Source organism: Sapajus apella, unplaced genomic scaffold, assembly GCF_009761245.1.
Source record: "Sapajus apella isolate SASKATOON/1434 unplaced genomic scaffold, GSC_monkey_1.0 scaffold1, whole genome shotgun sequence".
Taxonomy (NCBI): domain Eukaryota; kingdom Metazoa; phylum Chordata; class Mammalia; order Primates; family Cebidae; genus Sapajus; species Sapajus apella.
This window is the reverse complement of record NW_022436941.1, coordinates 49161906-49183463: the sequence shown is the minus strand read 5'-3', so window position 1 is coordinate 49183463 and position 21558 is coordinate 49161906. Positions and strand designations below refer to the sequence as shown.

General features: G+C 37.4%; 1 protein-coding gene across 3 annotated transcripts in view; it reads left to right on the top strand.

Moving 5' to 3' along the window:
• ADGRV1 (adhesion G protein-coupled receptor V1) overlaps window positions 1-21558 on the top strand; it is a 565868-nt gene that overhangs the window by 480979 nt on the left and 63331 nt on the right. For all 3 annotated transcript variants that reach the window (XM_032276299.1, XM_032276290.1, XM_032276319.1), the window contains one exon: window positions 18356-18477. In XM_032276299.1, coding sequence (XP_032132190.1) covers window positions 18356-18477 — 122 coding nt within the window. The remainder of the gene's footprint in view (window positions 1-18355; window positions 18478-21558) is intronic.

The window sequence follows — 21558 nt, the reverse complement described above, 5'->3', positions numbered from 1 at the left end:
TATTATTTAACTTTTTAATGATAGCCATTCCGACTGGTGTGAAGTGGTATAACACTGTGGTTTTGATTTGCATTTCTCTAATGATTAGCAATGTTGGGCAGTTTTTCATATGCTTGGTAGCCTCTTCGTGGCACATTTGTCTTCTTTTGAAAAGTGTCTGTTAATGTATTTTGCCCACTTTTTAATGGGCTTGTTTGGTTTCTGTCTGTTAATTTATTTAGGTTCCTTATAGATTCTGGATATTAGACCTTTGTCAGATGCATAGTTTGTAAAAGTTTTCTCCCGTTATGTAGGTTTTCTATTTTCTCTATTGATATTTTCTTTCGCTATGCAGGAGCTCTTTAGCTTAATTAGGTCCCATTTCAGAAGCTGTGCTTTTAATCAACTTGAGATTCATCTTATTAAAATGTACATTCTTTTTGGGGGGAAAGGTTGTTTGTTTCTTCCTCTAAGTGACAAGATTTGTTGTTTTATATCCAATGTAAAAGTGCCATTGTGGCTGGGCATGGTGTCTCACACCTATAATCCCACCTGATCACCTGAGGTCAGGAGTTCAAGACCAGCCTGGCCAACATGGTGAAACCTCATCTCTACTAAAAATACAAAAATTAGCCGGGCTTGGTGGCCAGCACTTGTAGCCTCCAGCTACTTGGGAGGCTGAGGCAAGAGAATCGCTTGAACCCCAGAGGGCGGAGGTTGTGGTGAGCCGAGATCACGCCACTGCTCTCCAGCCTGGATGACAGAGTAAGACTCCATCTCAAAAAAAAGAAAAAAAGAAAAGAAAAAAGTGCCAATGCTTGCATGTTTTCAACAGTGCTAACATAGGGGGCTAACACGGTGAGTTAATTCTTTGAATGACTAAATCACCCCATGTAACTCTTGGATATGCTTCATTACTGATATAGTAGAGAAAACAGTACCCTGGTTATCAGAAAAAGATAGCCCTCAAGCATTGAATATAAGGCAAAAGTTCCAGCACAGTTGTATCTTAATGAGGGAACCCTCTCTTGTGATAAAATGTGAATAGAAGTATTGCCCTATTGTGGTGTTACAAATTTAAAAATGTATAGTATTTCTAATTCCCCTCTTCCCATGGCAGTTCATTCTAATAGTCATTATACTTGGACTCTTGCAGTAGTTTTCTGATTAGTATCTCTGGTTCTACTCTTTTTCTTCTCCATGTTCTTATCTCAGATGTCTACAGTTAAAAAATATAAAGTGGATTTCCTCATTCTCCCGCATTTCAGTCAAGGTTTCTCTCACTGCCCCAAAAGAAGGTCCGGCCTCTTTAGCTTACGAGAGTTTCCACGGTCCTAACCAGGACTGTCTTTCCATTCCCAAGTTAGTTACTGTTATCCTGTATTCTAACATGCCAGTCTATTTACTTTTTCCTAAATTTGCCTGATAATACCATCTTTTCTCATGTAAAGAAATCTTTACTTTGAGCTCCTCCCCATTAGTTGGTAAAACTCATGTGCTCATAAGTGATATGAGACAATGTAGATGAGTGAGAGACAGGTGCAAGAGGCTTAGCACCCTCCCATAATTTTTATTAGCTCTACAAAACTTTCCAAAATAACCAGAATCTAAGCAACAGTGATGTGCTTGACAATCACAAGTTATTTCTCCTAGACCGCACTTTACTTCTTTACAGAAATTCTAGAAACTTTGTGAAGCCTTAGGAATTGCCTCTTTATGGAATCACACCAAATAAGAATTACTCATTCCTTCCTCTATGCCTTTAAAGTACTTGCCCCTTTAGTCATTGTAGCACTTATCTTAGAATGGAGTGGTCACTTGTTTTGGTGTGTGTGGTTGCTTGATTTCCTTAATAAATTATTAATTCCTTGAGGGCAGGGGACATTTAGTATTCATCTCTATATCCTCAGGGCCTTGCAGAGTGTTCAGTGGATAGCAGGAGCATAGTTAATATTTATTAATTAAACAAATAAATTCATAATCATCAATGTACCACAAAAGTCTATAATGGTATAAATGAATACCCAAGCTAAAAAATAGCATTAAGAAGAGAAACTATAATATTATCAAATTAGAAATTAAATGATTTAATTTGCTGATGTGCTTGTAAATATCCCTCAGTTATTTTTATTAGGACTATTTTTATAAGAAAGAGTTTTTAAAGTTTTACTTCTATAATTCCCAAAACTACATGTTCAGCTTTGCCCTTGGCCTGATCTTTTATATTTTTATTTTCAACCTACTATAACTTACCTCTACTTGAATATGCTCCACTTAACTCAAATTCAAAATTTCTAGAAGAAAAACTTCTGTTTATTCTACCACAGAGCACTTGACACTCCCTTTGAATCTTTTTGCTAAAATTTTCTTGTGCTGACCTGTAAAATATCTAGTTAAGATGGCACTGTAAATTCACGTTTTGCCCTTTGCCTTACTCTATATACAGAATAGCCAAAGATAACATATAACAAAAGAATGTTAAAAATACCGTGAGCACCTCTACAGAACAGAAATCAAGCAGAAACACCAAATGTACCAGTAGGCTAGGCCAAAACCATAGACCCGATGTTTCCTGGGTCCAGAAGCTGGTAGATGCAGAAAGTTTTGTTAGGCTCAAAGTCTTCCATGATTTCCATAGAACCAAACTCCAAGCTAATCACTCCCTTTGTGGACTTAATGTGCTGACAACAGGAGCAACTTTGCATCACATTATTCACTGCTTATAACAAATACAAGAAACCTTCCCTTACATCCTGTATTTTCAGTGACTTTTTTCTTCCCATCATCCCTTAATTTCAAACAGAGTTCAAATAAACTTAGTGAAACCCAAAGGAATGGGGAGAACAAAGAATAAGTGCCTGATAACCCAAAGAAATGGAGAGAACAAAGAATAAGTATCTCCCTGAGCATGGCCTGGGACAGGACAACTTGGCTTTTTGTGGCCCATTGACTGCCATGAACCAAATTTTTGAAGGTCAGTGGCACCTAATGAGGATCATTCGCCTCCTCCTCCCTTCAGTGGGTGGATGTGCAGTGAGAATGAGTTATGATAAAGGTATGTCCCTGAACTAAATTTCAATGTCTCAAACAGCATTTTAAACAAAGCCTGTAATTTTCGGGCTTGGTTTTGATCTCTGACAATGATAAGCTTGTTTCTCCTTTTAGGCTCATTAGTGTTTGCTGACTCCTTTCTGATTCATAATCCAGTTCTTATATGAGGAATGATTCATGAATCAGGAGAGGAAAATTCATTTGAATATGGAAGAAGATGATTATAAATCTCTTCTTCTAAAAATCCCACACATAGATTTCAATATGATATATGAAAATGGAAAGGCGGCTTCATCCCGCTAGCCATGTAATGTGAACCTGAGGTATTTGGAATCTCCTGGTACTGTAAGGGTCACATCTCTTACCTGGAAGAATTATTTGAGGATGAATGCTTCCATTTCTTCAACCTTAGAGTGAACAATAATAGTAATACAAATCAAGATTTTATTATTATTACAATTATTGAAAACTTGTTATAATGAATATTGTAAATGTTCATCCCTTACATACTAAAGTTGAATGACTTTTTTACTCCTGTCATTTAAAAAATTTCAGGCCGGGCGCGGTGGCTCAAGCCTGTAATCCCAGCACTTTGGGAGGCCGAGGCGGGTGGATCACGAGGTCAAGAGATCGAGACCATCCTGGTCAACATGGTGAAACCCCGTCTCTACTAAAAATACAAAAAATCAGCTGGGCATGGTGGTGCGTGCCTGTAATCCCAGCTACTCAGGAGGCTGAGGCAGGAGAATTGCCTGAACCCAGGAGGCGGAGGTTGCGGTGAGCCGAGATCACGCCATTGCACTCCAGCCTGGGTAACGAGAGCGAAACTCCGTCTCAAAAAAAAAATAAAAATAAAAATAAAAATAAAAATAAAAAAAATTTCAAATAGAGTTCAAAGGAAATGAAATCCAAAGGAAAAAGAAGGAAACGAAAAACCTCCTGGCAAATAAACTGTGTTGCAGTCTTCAAAGATGGCCACCATCAGTTACTTTTCTCCTTTTATATAGGTGCTACTCCTCACATCAAAGGATGGAGACTGCTTCTCATCCTTTTACATCTGGGCTGGTTTTGGACTTGCTTTGACCAATATAATGTGATAGAAGTGATGCTTTCCCATAATGGGCCTAAACTTTAAGAGGAATGGCAGTTTTAGATTCCTTTCTCTTGGAAGCCAGCCACCATCTAAGTTCAATTACCCAGAGACCGCCACAGTGGTAGAAATCCCAAGCTGGCCATGTTTAGCAGAGATGTGCAGAGGTAGGCTCGGCCAGCCTCCAGTTGTGTCAGGCAAACCAGCCCTGATTCCAGACATGTGAGTGAAGAAGGCTTTTTGTAGGTTCCAGCACCAGTAGAACCCACATGGAGTTGAAAATCTGCCTAGCCCCGATTGCAGATTTGGGAGAAATAGTACATTATTTTAAGTCACCAAGTTTGGTGCTAGCTTATTATGAGGCGATCAATAGCTGAAACATTCTGATGTTTCAGCATCCTCATTATTCTCACAGCAAACTTGTAAGTATGTCATTGTCCTTTTAAATGTTACTGCTTGCAGAAACCTTCAGGATTTATAAATAAAAATGGAAAAACATGATATCATTTTTTTTTCCTAAAGCAGATTTGGGGCTTCTGCTAAAGTAAAGTAAAAGTGATCCTACCCAGTAACAGTACATACTTGAATAGGATCCAGAATGACCAACATAACAGGTTTCACATGTCCTTGGCAGTTAAATGCTGTTTGCAATCTATTCCCAGTTCCATTTCTGAAAATAAAATAAAAAAACAATGCCTAGGGGCCTAAGGAAAATCCCAGCTTCTCACTCTGCGGTGAACAGACACTCCCACTCAAGCTTGGAAAACTCTTTCTGAAGCACAGTTCACTCTTCCTACGTTTTGCCATTAGTGGTAGAGAAAATCCCAAATGTTAAAAACATATGCATTTGGATGCCCATTCTCTGCTTAGGTTTCTGACCTCAGTCCTCAAATATTCATATCAGAAATCTCTCTGCCTGGAAGATGATGTGTTTATTTTCTTCATTATTCAGTGTTTGTTTTCTTTATTATTGTTTTTGAAAACATATTGCTCACGAAAAACTCCTAGAACCAGTAACATCAGGAGTTTCCTAAGGCTTTTCACATCAACATGAAAAGTAAAAAAGAAAATTGCATTGTTGAGAGAAGGCTTAAATTTCTGTTGAAACACCCTGATTTACATTTGTAGCCAAGAAGGAAAACGGGCTGACCACTTGTGGCAGACCTGGGCCTTTCTAGAACTCAGGTTTCCTGGATCTCTTACTTTAATGAACTGCCTTTACCAGTTTCAGTTGGAGATGGATGAGAACAAAGGTAATCCTCAATTCAGGCTATTTCGGCACTAAACTATTATGTCTAATGGACATCTTTTTTCTAGGTGGACAGAGGGCACAGAGCATGGATATGGGGTGGGGGTAAGAGGAAGAGCAAAGGGCTGGCACTGCATGTAAGTGGCAGGTGTTCTTCTCCCTTTGAGCCTTGGTAGTCCACATGATGGTTGTTGTCACCATCATTACTGCCACCCATTAAGACTCACCATTCATCAGGCACTGTGTTAAGAATTTTGTGTATATTCTCTCAATTAAAAAAAAATATATATATGTACATAATATCTGTACATATGTATGGGTACATGTGATATTTTGTGACATACACAGAATGTGTAATGATCATGTCAGGGTATTTGGAATGTCTATCACCTTGAATATTTATCATTTCAAATGTGTTGCGGACATTTCAAGTTATCTCTTCTAGCTATTTTAAAATAAACAATACATGTTGTTAACTATAGTCGACCTAATTTTGCTATCAAACACTTTATCTCAATTTTTGCATGAAGCCTATGAAGCAGGTATGATTTCCTCTAGTCAGACAAGAAAATCAAGGAAATGAGAGGCTTAGAAACGTTTTCACATTTACAAAGCTGTTAAATTGTGAGATTAGAATCTCAGGCTGATTCACAAGCTCTCCAGAGCTGCCATGGTTGTTAGCATCAGTACTTCTGCCCTTACCATTTTGTTTTCAAAACGCTTCTTGGTAATGGTGGCATGTAAACATTAAATATTAAACTTAGAGAACTCTAATTTCGTAAAAGTAATTATTAGACTTCACACCCAGCCCTGTCCTGCCCCACAAAAAAAAAAAAAAAAAAAAAAAAAAAAACTTGAAGCCATCAGGGTTGGAAAATTACTCCTTATCTTCCACTTAATCTGATTTCCAGGAAAAATTGCCCCCTCTTTATGGTACTTTTAAAAACCTCGCTAGTTTTCCTCACTATTCTCATATGTAATGCAAAAATAATAATACTATTTAATTTTGTAGGGTTGTGTGAAAGATAAAATTTTAATTCATATGAATATTTAATATACTTCCTGAAACATACTAAGCACTCAATATGTGTTCGTTTTTTTGTTAGTATAGCAACCCTTTCAATATGTAATTGGTACAGAATTCAGTCAGATATGTCACTTCTTTCTTCTGTATAATTCATCAATATCTCTCAAATGTTCCCCTCCCTTTCTTCATGATTTTCCCTGATGTATTAGCTCAGACTGCCATACAAAATACCATAGACTGGGTGTCCTAAACAGCAGACATTTATTTGTCACAGTTATGGAGACTGGAAGTCCATGATCAAGACAGCTGATTCAGGCCCTGGCAAGGCTTGCATGGACATTTTGCTGTCCCCTCTCATGGATGGGAGAGATCCCTCTCATGTCTTTTCTTATAAGAGCACTAATTCCATCATGAGGACGCTACCTTCATGAGATTATTACCTCCTGAAGGCCCCATCTTCAAATACTATTGCCTTGGGAGTTAGGGCTTCAACATTACAGATTTGGGGGATTGAGGAAACAATTCATTCCATAGCACGTTGGTGATGTCTCCCATCATCTTATCTTTAGACTATTGCAGCTGTCTTGAGACCAGCACTGCTCAATTCTTGTCCATCCCCATTCCACACTGAAGCATTCTAAAAAGCAAAATTGACCATGTCACAAAATCATCCAATAACACTCATTAGACTGTTGAATAAATAGAAAAATTCAGGGGCTGGGCATAGTGACTCACGCCTGTAATTCCAGCACTTAGTGAGGTCGAGGCAGGTGGATCATCTGAGGTCAGGAGTTTGAGACCAGCCTGGCCAACATAGTGTGAAACCCTGTCCCTACTAAAAATAAAAAAATTAGCCAGGTGTGATGGCAGGCACCTATAATCCAGCTACTGGGGAGGCTAAGGCAGGAGAATCACTTGAATTCAGGAGGTGGAGGTTGCAGTGAGCTAAGATCGCACCATTGCACTCCAGCCTGAGCAACGAGAGCAAAACTCCGTCTCAAAAAAATAAATAAATAAAAATTAAAATAAAAATTCACTCCTTCTCCACATAGTCTCTAATGCCCTAACCATACTTAACTAGTGCTGCCACCTGAAACTGGTATGACATCTGATAAAGCTGGACTTAACGCAACTAAATTCACTCTTGCTTGCTGAGTTCATCATTTAGGGTGATAAGAGAGGAGACAGAATAGAGTGGAAACTAATTCTTGGTACCCATGATAAATAAGCTTCAATAGGGTGTTAGTGGAAGATACACTAATGTGATACACACTTAAAGCCAATAACTAAGAATATCAAAGTGCTGTTGTTGCTTAGGTGCACTGCATACTCTTTGACCCTTAATGTGGCTGGCATTTCTTGTTGATGTGTGTATCACTGCCATGCCACACCATGTTTGACCCAGAGAATTAATGAAACATTCCCGTTATCAGTTGTGTACTTAGGCTAAGTAAGTTTTCTATTTCCTTGCCATTGTTCTCCAAATTAATAATAAATTGTAATTTTCCTGGCAGTTCCTATTTTTTTTTCTGAGATGGAGCCTTATTGTCTTGCCCAGGATGGAGTGCCATGGCACAATCATAGCTCCCTGCAGCTTCAGTCTCCTGGGCTCAAGAGCTCCTCCCACCTCGAGCTCCCAAGTAGCCAGGACTATAATATAGCACATGCTACCATGCCCAGCTGATTTAAAAAATTTTTTTATTTAAGAGCACTTTTAAAAACAGGGATGACTGAAGTCTTCCATTCAACTGCTGGCTAATGAAAATATTGTTACTGATTTTTAAAAATGTATCTCTCCAGGATTTGTATTCAGAATGAGTTTATATAAAACTGCACTAGAGAATAGAAAAATTTGTTTTTTTGAGGCTGTTTTATCTTGGAATAAGTATGGCCCTGAAAGCACTATGTTTCTCTCTCAACCTGGTCAATGAGCCACCTCAGCTGGTATCAACATGGTGATACTGTAACGCACTGTAGCTCTCTTTCCCAAGTTCTTACGTGTAAATTCCATTCTTGGTTTGCAACTTTTTTCACGTATTATTTATTGTTGTTTTCATTATTTAAATGTACTTCTAATTTATAATTCAGTGCCTACACAGTTCTATAATGAAATAATATAGTCTACAATCATTTGTATGATCACACTTTAATTACATGAATCAACTGGTACATTATTAAAGAGGAGATCCAGAAATAAAGAAAAATGGGTTTACCAGTGCTAGAGAAATAGGAAGCAGGGGAAGGTAATTTGGGGAATTAGCAGTTGAATCATAAATTTCCTTCAAAATGAATGCTTAGCGCAATACCCATGATCTAATGCTATACTCAACAGTTTACATATTATAAAACTCAGGTGAATAGAAGAAAGTGTCGTTTTTATACGTTGGTCTTTTTTTTTCAGAGTAAAGTATACAATATTAAAGATGAAGTGTGATTTTCACTGGGCTAGAGGCAGTAACAAACTTTGATCTTCACAAAAGTACTCTCAAAAAAAGTAAGCATGTAGTTGTGAGCTTGTAGCAAAAAGAAGCTGTAACATCTACCATACATTTGCTAATAATATCAGACACACCTGTGAACCAGTTTAACCATAAGCAATTTAAACTCTACTTAAAAAAATAGAAAAAAAAAAAACCTGGAATTAAAATGTCACAAAAATCAAGGTCTACATGTAATATTGACAAGCAAATACAGAAATAAAATTTAGTGGTCTGTCATTGGGTGAAATCACTTTGATCAAATTACTTTGATCACTAATATATAAGTGTTAGACAGCCTCCTTCTCCCTAGACTATACACATGGCATTCAATCCCCGAATTGCCTTGTTTTCTGAAAACGATTGTTTCCCTTTTTTTTCTCTGTGAGGCCTTGGTCCAACATTGTTAGTAAGAATGAGCAATAAGATATTATTTCACTCCCTTATGTGTAAAATCCCTGCCACACCTGTGGGTATTGTGCCATTGTTTAAATGGATAATAAAAATAAGCCCTTATATAACACAGATATCAGACAGCTTTGCGGTCAATTGTCATTGTATATGCCAAAAAACAGCTCTGCATGAGTTTTAAATCTATTTACTTAATTAAAAATATAATTATTTAACAACAGACAGTAAGTAATTTACCTATAGCTATTGGGAAATATCATTATTTCTAAGACCAGACAGTGCCCTGATAATCTGATGGCTGTTGGGAAGAGATGCAGTTAGTCACATTGACAGAGAGTCAAAGGATTTAACTCAAGGAGACCTTTTAGAATAGTGATATGGCAAGAGAAATTTAAAAAATCAAATCAAACTTTCAATTTGTATTACAGTTTTGTATGTGATGGTTAAAGAACCAAATTAAAGAAACAAAGGCAGCTTTGAGGTAGGCTGGCATTTATCCAGATTGAGGGTCTACCAAAAACCAGTTCTGGGAACTGACATTTATGATAACTCATTCAAATATTTTCTTGCCCAATTAGGGTTATCTTTACGGTTAATTTTCCTCAGACATCCTGCCAGATTTGACTCAAGATTTCAGCATTGAATTTGAGCCTATTAACTCTTAATGAGTGCTAATTGATGTGTTATCAAACTATCTGTAAAAGATAACTGGCTATTCATGGCCAAATACATGATCATCTAATGTCCAAAAATTTTAAGGCCATCTAGCCAGATTCAAAATACAAACATAGGCAGGTTTAAAGATGAATTGTACATTTTCATTGTATTACAAAAGTTAAGTGTGATGGAAAATTGCTGTTAGATGCCTGAGTATGCCTGTAGATGAGTTTTGAGCTCCTTGGTGCCTGAGTAACTGGTAAGGTAGTTAGAAAACCAGGTTAAGACAGTCTTCAGTCGTTAGTTGGCTGACTTCATGTTTGTTTTAGAACTCTAATCTTCTAAGAACTTGTTCTCGTAGTTTCACCGTATGAAACATTTATGAAATGTGTAGAAAATTGCTGATAGCTGTAAACCCAAATGATAATTCCCTTTCCCATAGTTTCAACAATTTTTCCTTCACTGGAAGAAAACAAAGCACTTAACCTTTTCCTTAAGAATCACAGACATATTTGAACCCCCCTCCACCAGCAGAATATTATCTGGCACTTTTGAAGTACATGGTTCAAATAGAATTACTCTAATAATAGTTCTTGCGAGGTCTGTGTGGGTATGTCTCATCTAACTTGGTTATTCTCCTTAGATTCAAAATTATAGCCTGCAAATTGAAAATTATATATAGCTTTTGCAAGGCAAGAGCATAATTCTAGGCTTTCACCACTTTTTTTTCAATCGCAATAAATCACATTCAAAGTAGACCTGACACTGGACTGTATTTTAGCATCCAGGAGAGCCCTACATCAGCTGTTGACAAAGTACTGCATTTTAAGTTCCCTGCAGACCTTCAGACTCCAATAAGAATTTGCTCACATTCTTCTCTTTACCCCTGGAAAATAAACTGTAGGCCAGTACTGATTCACTTCTCTGCCTGCAGATCCAGTATGTCACCTGCACAGATCTTTCCAAATTATGCTTGCATCCTTCACATATTAGTAAAGAAGGTCAGGGTAAATCCATGTCGAAGGTAGTAGGTGGAAGCCTCCACTATGGTTATATTTACTGTGTATACCATTACCTCTAAAGTATAAGCTATTTAAGTTTCCTTCTAAAGCCAAGGTTTAAAAATTGTGGGTCACACAGTACATTGGTGAGTCCCACTGCCAACATTTTACATGGAATGGGATAGGATGGGATGGAGAGAATAGAGTGCATAGAATAGAATAGATCAAAGTGTGCATATATTAACTTGGGTTTCATAGAAATTTTCTTTCAAGGTTGTGTAATTCACATGTAAAATGCATTTCTTACTGTGGTTTGTGGTCAGAGTTTAAAAGTCAGTATTGTGCAGTAAATCTGACTCCTCAATGGCCCTGGAATTGACTTATGTTTTTGGAAATCTTAGATAAGGTAGGTTGTTTCTGAGAAGCATTCAATGCTTCTATCACACTTTTCTCCCTCCCTCTCTTTTTCCCTCCAATTAAGAAACAACCCCACTGAAATGTCTCTATGGGAATGTTACTCATAGGCAGCTTTGTTTACAAGTCACAAACTCAAATTTTTATCAAGCCCCTGCAGCCCAAAAGCAATTCTTTCCCTGCTGTGACATCCACATTTCTCTCTGCACCTTCCCCACTCTTTAAATAAAGAGTGAAGGAGATAGTGGAGGTACAATTTCTTCTCAATTTTACTTTTAACTGTAGCATATCATCTTAGCCAGCCCCATAAGAACTTTTTAAAATTCATTTAACTAGAATCAGAAATTGTCTTTTTTAATTCATTAAACTAGTACTTGAGAATTATTTCAATGCTTTTGTGAGCTCACATTCTAGGAGAGTATTAAACAACAAACAGTATGTGAATTATGTTAGGATTCTCCATAGAAACAGAACCAACAAGAGATCACCTGCAGACTGGAGACTAAAGAAGACTGCTGGTGTATTTTAAAGGCCTGAGAGCCAGAGGCGAATGGTGTAAATTTCAGTTTGAGTTTGAAGGCCTGAAAAACAGGAATGCTAAAGGCAGAAGAAGATTCATGTTCCAGCTCAAGCAGTCAAGCAGAAGAAAGGTGAAGCCAACCTTCCTCCACCTTTTTGGTTCTATGGAAGCCCTCAAGGTGTTGGGTGATGGCCACTCACATCAGGAAGGGCCATCTGCTTACCCAGCCTTGAGTTCAGGAGTTTGAGACCAGCCTGGCTAACCTGTTAAATTCATGGAAATAATACTTTTCACTAAAAACTAAGGAGATGTGATGTAATCTCAATGGAATTCTACTAACTCCCACGAGTAGACTTTCTTAAGATAGTAGCACTAATTGACATATCTACTTGCTGGTTTGTTGTTGTTGTTTGTTTTGGTTTCTTTGCCTTTCCACAAGTAATTTCTTTCACTAAAACCTTTTCAGACTACTTTGGTTTTCACATTAGAGACTCCTTGTTCATTTAAGTATGTAAATTAAGTACTGTGATGATTTGATTTTCTTTTTCTCCTTACAGTGGAACTTCATCTTGACATAGCCTGACTTAGTTGGCATAGTCTTTTTGCTTTTTTCTTATTTGTAGTAAAATATACATAACAAAATTTAGCATCTTAAACCATTTTAAGTGTACACTTTATTTCATGTAGGTACCCTGACACTGTTATGCAACCATCAACACTATCCGTGTTTCCGGAACTTTTTCATCACTCCAAACAGAAACTCTATATCCATTAAACAGTAACTCACTATTCCCCACTCCTTCCAGCCCCTGGTAACCTCTGTTCTACTTTCTGCCTCTGAATTTGCTGATTCCAGGCACCTCATGTAAATGGAATTATTATTTGTCCTTTTGTGTCTGGCTTGTTTCATATTACATTTTCAAGGGTCAGCCATGTTATAGCATATATTGTAATTTCATTCCATTTTAAGCTTGAGTATCTCAGTCTGTTCAGGTTATTACAAAATGCCCTAGACCAGACCAGCTAGCTTATAAACTGCAGAAATGTATTTCTTACAGTTCTGGAGGTAGAGAAATCCAATATCAAGGTGCCAGCAGATTCAGTGTCTGGCGAGGGCTCAGCTTTCTGGTCCATAGATGGTGCCTTCTTGGTGTGTCCTCAGGTGGAAGGGGCAGGGCAGAGCCCTGGGGCCTCTTTTGTAGGTGCACTAATCCCATTCATGAGGGCTCTACTCTTATGACCTAATCATCCCCCAGTAGTCCAACCTTCTAATGCTATCACTGGTGAATGGGTTTCAGCATACAAAGTTTGGGGGGGACATAAACATTCAGAATATGGCACTGAGTCATATCACATTATATGCAAATACTATATTTTGTTTATTCATCTGTTTATGGACATTTGAGTTGTTTCCACCCTTAGGCTATTGTGATACTGCCATGAACATTGGTGTGCAAATATCTGCCGGGGTACCTGTGCCTTCACTTTTTTTGAATAGATACCTACAAGTGGAATTGTTGGATCATATGGTAACTCTATGTTTAACATTTTGAGGTTCCACCAAACTGTTTTCCACAGTACTTGTGCCATTTTACATCTCTATCAGTAATGCACAAGGGTTTCAACTGCTAAATATCCTCACCAACACTATTTCCTGTTTTTCTTATAATATTCATCCTAGCAGGTATGAAGTGGTACCACGGGGGTTTTGATCTTCATTTCCCTGATGACTGGTGATCCTGAGCATTTTTCATGTGCTTATTGGCCATTTATATATCTTCTCTAAAGAAATGTCCTTTGTACATTTTTCAGATGGATTGAATGGGTATTTTGTTATTAAGTTGTAGGAGTTCTTTATTTATCCTACATAGCACAGTCTTTTATATAGATACTCATTTCTTGGGTGCAACACTGTGTTTTTAGGGCCTCCTTTTATTGAGAACATTGAAATGATTCTGTTTTATCTTCACTAATTCACTCCTAAACATAAGTTATTTCCATGTTACCAATTATAAATGCCTTCTTTGGTAAATACTGAATTATAGAAAGCAGAGAAGCTATTAGTAGTTCATCAAATGTGAAATGACAGCTTAGGAAATATAAAAACAAAGTGATTTTCAATTGAATGGAGCACTGTTTTTCAGTTTGCCAAATGGAATTTACAGTCACTGTTTAACAACAACATGCCCCGCAACTAGCTTTCATCCCATCACCCCCTCCCAATACCTATCCTCTTTTGACTCAGGCCCCAAAGAGGATTAAAGGTCCCCCCCCTCAGAGGTAGATTAACCGTACAGCTGATGAAGCTTAAGTTTCTGGTCCTTTTACCAGCCTTGGCCTCTTCCAAGATCCTGTACCTAATTATGACTTTGTAATTTTTGTTTTTTAAATAAGCCTCCCTAATATCAGCTTCAGGCAGACAAAATCCGTATGTGCCTCTGCATATATTTCTTCTACCTAAAATCATAATTTTAATCATCATTGTACTGCTGGAAAGCAAGCCTGGGATCTCTTGTTAAGTACACTAAGTTATTTATGACTAGCTTTTTTCCTCACAGAGTTTCTAGTCTGGGGTGCCAAACTACCATGCTTTTCTACAGAATTCCAGGAAAATATAAGCCATGGATATTCCTTGTGAGCCCCAGTATGCTCGCTTAGCTTCTCCACTCAGCTCTGTCAGCACACACCACTTGCTTTCCTCTAAGCACTCAGAGGAACATGCAGGCCAGACTTTGAAAATTGGTTCCTAGTTGTTGATACAAAATGTGTATGTCCCTTTGTAATCCGCACAGAGCCATAAATAGAATTTTGTTCTTATACAGTGGAAGAAAAGAATGCAGTGTCCAGACTTGATACCTAATCTTTGAAAATTTTGTGAGCACAGCTTAGGCAGTTTTCTAAATATTAGGGTATATTGTCAGAAGTAAAATTGAGCCTTCTGGCCCTTTATCAATTTTATTACTTCATTAAATAAAAATGAATTTTTCTAAAAATTAAATGTTAGTATATATTTTCCTGTCCTGCTGCAAAGCATTAGTGACTAAAATGAATAACATTTTATAATGAATAAAAGAAATTATTCATCTATGTAAATCTTTTTTTTTTTTTTTTTTTTTGAGACGGAGTTTTGCTCTTGTTACCCAGGCTGGAGTGCAATGGCGTGATATCGGCTCACCGCAACCTCCGCCTCCTGGGTTCAGGCAATTCTCCTGCCTCAGCCTCCTGAGTAGCCGGGACTACAGGCACGCGCCACCATGCCCAGCTAATTTTTTGTATTTTTAGTAGAGACGGGGTTTCACCATGTTGACCAGGATGGTCTCGATCTCTTGACCTCGTGATCCACCCGCCTCGGCCTCCCAAAGTGCTGGGATTACAGGCGTGAGCCACCGCGCCCGGCCTCATCTATGTAAATCTTCTTCTATCAGTCTTACTTTCCCTGTGCAGATATAATAATTTAGACAATTTGTATATGTTGTGAGGAAAGGTATACCTGAGAAAGATATCAGCATGGTCCCCTTCTAAAGCCTTCTTTCTCTCAAAAAAAAAAGTGTTCAGGTTCCTTCCTTCTCCTCCCCACTTCCCTTCTCTCCTTGTTCTTTCTTTTTCCTCCCTTTCCCAAACAATTCCCTGTACAGCCACTAGTTGGTACAGAGCAAGGTGTGCATCCACAGGAAGGGGCCCAAGCAAGGTGTGCATCCACAGAAGCCACTGGTTGTGAGGAGGGAATCCATGTGAGGGGTGCAGTGCTGCCCAGCAGGAATTGTGGGATGCTGAGTGGGTTTGGAAGGCCACTTGAGCGAGGAAATGGATGACAGCAATAGGAGATTGGTTACATGCAGGGGAGTGGATCGAATCAATAGATATATTAGGAATAATGAGAAATAGTGGGCTATGGTGCCTCATGCCTGTAATCTCGGCACTTTGGGGAGCTGAGGGAGGCAGATTACCAGAGTCCAGCAGTTCAAGAATAATGAGGAGGCGATCTCTTACCAACATGGAAGGGTTACAATATGGAAAGGGAGAAAACTAGAATTAACCCTGTGATGTTGGGTTGGAATTCAAAGCATTGAAATGAACGAATTAATTGCATTATATATAGAGATAGTAAAATAGATGTAAATGTGTTTGTATGTGCATATGCACGTGTATCCTCTCACTTTATCCACTGAGAGAGCTTAGGAGCAGCAACAGCAGTGACGATACCTAGCCCCAGATCACAATTTCTAAATACCATTCTCCCTTAAAAGATACCAGGACTTGGGCAGGGAACATTTGAAACATCTTGGGCCAAAAAGCAAACAACTGCTAGTAGAATGATGAGGATATAAACAAAGGCACAGAAACCATCTTGAAAGGGCTCCCACTAGGGAAATCTTGGCATGAAAATAAACGATGACAGTGTCCGGGTACAGTGGCTTATTCCTGTAATCGCACCACTTTGGGAGGCCAAGGTGGGCGGACCGCTTGATCCCAGAAGTTCAAGACCAGCCTGGGCAACATGGCAAAACCCCATCTGTACGCAAAATAGAAAAATTAAGTGGGCTTGGTGGCATGTGACTGTAGTTTCAGCCACTCGGGAGGCTTAGAGGTGGGAGAATGGCTTGAGCCCACAAGGTCAAGCCTCCAGTGAGCTGTGATACCACCACCACACTCCAACCTGGGCAATGGAGAAATAACTTGTATGACCCTATGCAAAAAGGAAAAGAAAAGGAAAAAGAAAAGAGAAGGAAAACAAAGAAAGAAGGAAGGAAAGAAGGAGAAAGGAAGAAAAGAGGGAGGAAGGAAGGGAAATGGAAAGAATAATAGATAGTAACATGCCAAATAAGTGGGAATCTGTAAGTCTATGTTAGAAAATAAATAAGTGGATAAATCAAACATTTGGTAAGGAAAAAGCTATTTACATAGTTTCAAAGAAATGCCACATATAACACTTCTTAATTACAAAGAGGAAAATGCTGACTTTGTAGTGAAGAATTTGTGCAGCTACCATTTTAATCAAGTGACCGAAATGAACAGCTTTGGTAATGGGACAGATTGAGTTCTTGTACCACCCCATAGAATGCTGTAAGGTGAACCCAGTATCCCTTCTGTTATTTCTACCAGTATATAATGTAAATCAAATCATGAGAAAACGTCAAATAAACTCAAATTTAAGGACATTCTGCAAGAAAAACTGGCCGGTAATATCAAAAGTGTCAGGGTTGTGAAAGTCAAGGACACACAGAAGAACCATTTGGGATTAAAAGGGTCTACAGAGACATGTCAGCTATACAAGGCTGGCTTTCTGGCTCTCTGCTAAAAAGGAAATTACTGGTATAATAAAATGGAATCTGAGAATGATAGTACCATATCAATCTTAATTTCCTGATTTGATGGTATCATGTTTATGTAGGAAAATGTCTTTGTAGAAAATAAACATTATTCAGAGGGTAATGGGGATCAAGTTGAAAATTTTCAAATGATTCAGGGGAAAAAAAACTTTGTCGTTGTTCTCTACTTGCAACTCTTCTGTAAGTTTGAGATTGTTTCCAAATAAATTTAAAAATTGCTAAAGTTCTAAGCAACTTTTTAAATTTTCATAGTGCATGAGGATTTTAGGTGTGAACTGATGATAGTGGATAAAGAAAGGATTTGAGATCTGTCATGAAAGTTGTTAGTGGTGTGGTCCATCCTGATTGTCTTTCAACAGCTTGAAAATGTGATTATTTGTGTCTGCAAAGATCTGATTCGCTTTCTAAATCTTAAATAACTTGTCATTTAAATATTAAAATCACCTCTATATGGTTATTATTCTAAGACCCAGAGAGCAAGGAAAATTCAAAATAGACAAGTGGAAAGGATAATAAAGTCCCTTGGCCCTGAGAAAATCTGTTCTGAAACTTTTGAAACAAACTGCCTGAGAACATGTGTGGGATAAGCTCAGTTGGTCATTATGAGTCACTTCATCTTTGCTCTTAACCTTACCAATAAATTTTGGTGTCTTCTCAGTCAGATAAAGGACATGAGTACAGATTCTTCCACCACACACACACACACACACACACACACACACACACACACACACACAAAATGTTATATAATTTCTGTTCTTAAGTGCCTGGTTGGGATATGCTAATTTTGGGAGCACACTACTGCCTGCCATTTTCTGGTGGAACACTCTTTTAAGGAGATTTCTACAACTCCATTGTTGCTTGTGGTACTTTCTGAACAGTCCAGCAGGTGGTAGTCTAGGAGAGGAACAGTTCTCATCCTTCCCCATCCATCCCTGGGCCTACCAGCAGCCCCATTTGCAAAACAGAAAGAATGTGGACTCAGCAATGTGCTTTCTCTCCTCTGGCACAAGAATGGGATTTCCAAGGTTGTTCTCTCAAAATGGGCACTTAGAGTACCACAGAAAGAAGCCAAAAATAACTTTGTGTATACATGTGACTGTGCAGTATTCTGAAGCTCAAAAATTCTTTTTTTTTTTTAATTTCTAGAAATTCCGCTGATTTTATATCTCTTTGCTCTGATTTCTGTGACATGGCTTTGGGGAGGACTACACATGGCCTACAGACACTTCTGGATGTTGGTTCTCTTTGTCATTTTCAACAGTCTGCAGGTAAGCCTTACAGTTTGGTTAGTGACAACATACATTTATCTTACTGAACACACGGTGTAGAGTTTCAATATTAAAGATTCAAGCACCCACACACAGGTGAATTTGTGTATACAATAACATCATACAGAGTTGTAAAATAAAATAATAGGAGCCTAAATCTTTAACATTTGAAATATGACTGGGATTCTAACTTGCCCAGTATACAATTAGGGAAGACAAAATATTTACTGTTCTTCATTTTGACAACATCCAAGTAACTACACAAACATATTTTTTTTCAGTAGGATTGATGTTTTTCAACTATTAATTTTGCAGATGGCAGCCATGTAAGATCAATGCACATAATTGGATTGTGACTGGGTCTAGAAATTAGATCAATTGAGGAGTGAAATAGTGATGTTCAAGCAGTCCCCTCTTAAGTGTGATGCTTAGTGAAATGAGAGTGTTTGGTTCACTAAAACATGACTGACATCCCCTAAGTCCCCAGTGCTCAGCTTAAATTAGTTTTGTAAACATGCTTGGATAACTAGAAATAATATAACTGCAGCAAAAATGAAAGCTGACATTTTTAGTACTTTTGTGAAATGGAAAAATGTTTCACCCTGATATTAACATATGGAGCAAATGAACACATTTTTCTTGTTTTCCAAAGTGAAAAGGTCTGCCCTAGACTAAAATAATTTCTTAAATTTACTAAAATTATTTGTAAATAGTCCTTCTTTTTGGCTACCATCTTGAAAGGATCCTGTGTGGCAAACACACACACATATGCACACTTTCAGAATTGTAGCATACAATTGAAATGTGACTCCAAGAATTTTCTAGGTTTGCACCTGAGCAGACAAATTCTTTAGTTAGATCATAGCTTACATGATGGTGCCTAATAAAGGCATATTATCCACTTAGGAAGGGAAAAATACAAAATAACTAAAAGTTTGGAACCAAGTTGGTACTAGTTTCTACATAGACATCTGTCTATGGTTATAGTTACAGGTGAGCACTTACTATTGCCAGATGGAACAGAGACAGTCCCGCCTCTCTGGGATCTAATGATTCAAAAAGTAAACAACTAGCTCTAAAAATCAAGTATGGCAGGTGCCATGTAAACAGAGCATTTCAAGAATCAGTAGGGGCCTGTTGACCATCAGGGCAGAGCTATCAGGGCAGAGGCTTGGTTTTGGTCACCTTTGGATCCCTAGGGCCTGGTGGAACTAGGAGCAAGGTCCAAACCAACATCCTGCCTGTGTGTTTTGCTTAGCAGACACACAGTGTTATACAAAGGATTGTTTTAGATTTTTAAATATTTGCTGCAAACTTTTAAAATTGAGAATTTTTACGTTAAGAACCTGAATCATTGGCTTTTTTTTTGAAGGCAGTATTTGCGTGGCAGCAATTTCCAAGCTCTGAGTAAACCTGATATACTTAATTCATTCATTTTACCTGACCCTGAGATTATGACACATTTAATGCTTATTAAATAATAAATGAGTGTATGGTTAGAGATGGGAATTTCAGGCAGAGAAAACTGTTAGCCAAGGCTGCAAGAAGGAATAATCTCACCTAGATTAAGCAAAGGGTTGAGAAGGGAAAAGAAAGGTCTTGCAATTAGAAAAGAAGTGGTGGGAGAGGAGACGGAAAGGGTAGATTGGCTTAAATGGCCCCTTTCCATGCTCAGGATTCTGAACTCCAGTCTTTAAGCAAGGGGAAGCCGTCAAAGTTGCGTTTTTTCTTGGTTTTGTTCTAATATTTTTTAACTTTGTCAATTAATTTTTTTTTTTCAATTTGAATTGGAGGACATGCTTGTACTGGAAGGATAACTGGAAATGTTTAGGAGAGGATATTGAAAAAAAAGAGCAGCTCTGAGTAGGTAGGCTATTGTCATATTTCAGACTATAGATGTTCTGGCAGTGTGCCTGGGAATAAAACCAAGTTGGTACAAGTTTAGAACCAAGTTGGTACAAGTTTAGAACCAAGCTGGGACAAGTAGCTGACAGGTTTGAGAGTTGTTATAGAGATAAACACTTTTCATTTTATTGTTTAATTGACAAGTAATAATTGTATATTTATGGGTATATAGTGATGTATTGATACATATAAGATGTAGTGATCAGATCAAAAGAATTAGCATATCTATCATCTCAAACGTTTATCATTACTTTGTGTTGGGAATATTCAATACCCTCCTTCTAGTGCTTTGAAACTATAAAGTATTGTTAACTGTAGTCATCCTGTAGTGCTATAGAACACAAGAACTTATTTCTTCTATCTAACTGTAATTTTATATCTTTTGACAAATCTCTCTATCCCCTTTCCCCCTAAACTTCCCAGCCTCTAGTACATTCTGTTCTACTTTTTACTTCTATGAGATCAACATTTTTAGCTTCCACACATGAGTGAGAACATGCAATGTCTAACTTTCTGTTCTTGGCTTATTTCTCTTACCATAATGTCCTCTAGTTCCATCTATGTTGCTATAAGTGATACTGGGTTGGTGCAAAAGTGATTGTGATTTTTTTCATTAAAAGTAATGGCAAAAACCACAGTTACATTTGCACCAACCTTATCATCTATATATACGTGTGTGTGTGTGTGTGTTATATATATGTGTACATATATATACATATATAAATATGTGTATTATATATATGTGATATATATATAATATATAATGTATTATATATGAGTGTATATATAATATACATGTATAATACATTATATGTATTATACATTATATATAATATATATTATACATTATATGTATTATGTATATATATACATATACATAATATATGTATGTGTATATATACATTATATGTATTTTGTATATATACTTATACATAATATACATAATGATGTATATAATGTATACATTATATATATTACATTATACATTCTATGTATTATACATTTTATATATATAATATATATACATATATATTATATATGTATAATGTATTATATATGTGCATATATAATACACATATATATAAATATGTATAATATATACACATATATATGTACACATATATATAAAACACACACACACACACACACACACACACACACACACACACACACAGA